Source organism: Alligator sinensis, unplaced genomic scaffold (genome assembly GCF_000455745.1).
Source record: "Alligator sinensis unplaced genomic scaffold, ASM45574v1 scaffold949_1, whole genome shotgun sequence".
In the NCBI taxonomy this organism is placed as follows: domain Eukaryota; kingdom Metazoa; phylum Chordata; order Crocodylia; family Alligatoridae; genus Alligator; species Alligator sinensis.
Genome location: NW_005843210.1, coordinates 20,889 through 23,665, shown reverse-complemented (window position 1 = coordinate 23,665; position 2,777 = coordinate 20,889). Strand labels below are relative to the sequence as shown.

General features: G+C 52.1%; 1 protein-coding gene across 1 annotated transcript in view; it reads left to right on the top strand.

The window, feature by feature from the left end:
* LOC112548492 overlaps positions 1-1,692 on the top strand; it is a 1,932-nt gene extending 240 nt beyond the window's left edge. Inside the window, exons 1-2 of the mRNA XM_025194450.1 lie at positions 1-263; positions 1,503-1,692. The exon at positions 1-263 is cut by the window's left edge and continues 240 nt beyond it. Of these exons, the coding sequence (XP_025050235.1) occupies positions 1-263; positions 1,503-1,692 (453 nt within the window). The remainder of the gene's footprint in view (positions 264-1,502) is intronic.
* Positions 1,693-2,777: the final 1,085 nt, after the last annotated feature.

The following is a 2,777-nucleotide window of genomic DNA, read 5'->3' as shown; positions in this document are numbered from 1 at the left end:
ACAAGTGCAGACAAGACCCCAACAGGGACAGAGGAGTTAGCCATGCTGAGAGCTCTTCAGCCCAAGGTGGACCTCCTCGCACAACTGGCAGCTAGCTACACTGAGGATGAGGAGGGAGAGGAGAGGGTGGAAGATGATCTTGAATCAAAGCAGCAGTGGGAGGAGGAAGAAGAGCTGCAGCAGATCGAGGAGACCACTCCAGTCAAATCCTCTCCGTATTTGTGGATCCCGCTGAGTTCATTCACAGACACTGAACCATCAAGGTAACTTTTTCTGGCAGTGCAGCGAGAGTGGGAGCTGTGGTGGAGGGGGATCATCTGGGGTCTCTGGACAGAGCGCTTCCTGCGTTAGACTGGGTTCAGTACAAAGGTGCACAGGGCTCTGCCCCACTCTCTGCTTGCTTGTAACAAGAGCATTTCACTGGTGTCAGGGACTCTGCGCTTCCTACACGGCTCATTTACTCTGCCACCATCTGTGTGCTTCCTCCCCATGCCCAGATCACGCTCCACAGCCACAGCTGGTGGGAGGACGTGTTCAGCAGAGGGGCATTAGAGCAAGGGCATCTCTCCCAGCTACATCAGCTATACATCCAGACTCCACTGGAAGAAAATCCTCTGTGAGGCTGGGGGCCTGGTCTTGGCCCCTCCAATATTTTCACCCGCTGCTTCCAACTGTTTAGTTTGAAGCAGTGAATGTTTCCCGCTGCGGGAGGGGAGACCTTCCTGGGTGCATCTGTCCCAGCACACATGGGCATCCCTACCAGCATTGTCCCTGGGGCAGCACTAGGACAACAGGCAGGCCACACCTGGTTTTTCTCCACTTCTGATTGCGATATGGCTAGGATGGAGCAAGCCAGAGGACGGTCTGCCCCTGCTTACCAGAAGGGCGTTAACTGGCGCGCCCCCTTGCCCAGGAAACAGCAGACATGGGTCTGAAGTCCTACCGACCCAGAAACAGCTTGAACCTGCTTTGGCTTTTCCCAGCACCATGCTCTAACCACTAGGTCATAATCCAGGCCTGGCTTAGAGCTCTCCCCAAGCTTGCTCCTTTGGCAGGCAAAACAGGGAGGTAAGTGGGGATGTGAGATGGTCCAAGGTTTTATCCTGGTTCCCAATGCAAAGAAGAAACCCAGGTGTTATGTAGTCATTTCAGCCACCAAATGTGAAGCTAAGTTCAAAGGGCGGTCCTATTCCACCACTGAGAATTACAGTCCCAAACCCATTAGGGGGAAGCAATGGCATTTCACATGTGAACAGTACATTGGTCTGGGCCTACGAGACCTGTGAGATGAAGTGTGTCACCCAAGGCCACCCAGCAGACATTTAGTATGTCAGCAGGACAGTGCCCTCGCCTCCTGTTTCTAAAGCACGTCTTTGTGCTGAGCACGTTGTCAGTGTGGAGAACAAGAAACAAAGATGAAAAATACTATTGAAATGCTAATGTTACAGCCCTTCACTCATGCTTGTCTCTAAATCCAAATGACTCTTTCCTTTTGTTTTCAGTGTGGCTGTTGGAGGACTCTCGGCATCACTGGAAGCACAGACATCGTTTGAATGTATGCAATTTGCATTTTTTTTTAGGGTTTCATTTAGTTCCCTTAATGTCTCTACAATTGTCTATCACTTCTTTCATTCCTTTCATCTCAGCGATCATTTGGCTGGTGAAAGACCGTCTCTAAATACAGTAGTTTAGAGGATAGTTATGCTACCCATGTGGGGGATTTGTCCAGCACAGACTTTTTCTGGCAAAGGGAGTCGTGTTTGAAAGGGAAGCTCGTCACACCTTTCTTACGGTTTTCCTTCTGTCTGGCAGTTCCCTGCACAAACATCCCCACTAACAGCCTGCACAATGAATCTGAAGTTGTACCTGATCTGTGGGTGTGGAAGAACCAGCTCGTTCATATGGGATCCTCCACATGTGCATCGCTGTTAGGACAGCACAGCGGGGCCCTTGCTTCCAGGCACTAGGCAGTATTCAAGCATGCCCCAGAGGTAGCACCAAAAGACGTGAAAACAGAGACAAACCTGCTCCAGAAAAAAAAAAGAGAGCACGCACTGGTTCCTCCTAAGCAGTGTGCTTCAATGCTGCACCAGGGATCGCCACAGTGAGGGTCTCAGCATGAGCTCTGCACAAGCTGGCCCTCCCCTGCAACGGAAATCAGGTGGTGTGTGTGCATCAGGAGGCTCAGCCAGGAGCGAGAGCTGCCTGGATCCAAGCAGCATCACACCGCCGGGTGGGGACATGGCATCAGGCAGGGAAGGCAGCGTGTGTAGAAGCAGGCACAGTGAACCTCACCTCACCCCTCCCTGCTGGGGCACAAGCGGCCGAGACACACCCGTGGGCACAAAACCTCGCAGGACACTGCTTTGCAGTGATGATAAAACAACACTAGAAACATCACTCATAGAAGTGGAAATGAGTCCCAGGTGAGCTGACTGTGGATGTGCCTTGGTTTACAGGGATGTCTGCAGACACGTGGCCGGCCTGGGACAGAGAAGACTCATTAGACACGGCTGTGGTAAGGATCCTGTCAAGCCTCGGGTAAAAACCCAGGGACGTTGGCCTGCAAAAGGTCTCTTGGCTCCCCCAGCTGACCCCTTGCCTTTCGCAGGCTCCTCACTCTTTCATTTGCTTCTGGAATCCTTTCCATCATCTCTATGCAGAGGTTGCCTCTAGCCACACGGTGGAGTCTGTTCTCCAGCCCGGTTGCTCCAAACTTGCTATCCCTGAAGTCAAGGGGTCTTTTTCCACTGGTTTCAATAGGAGTAGGGCTGAGC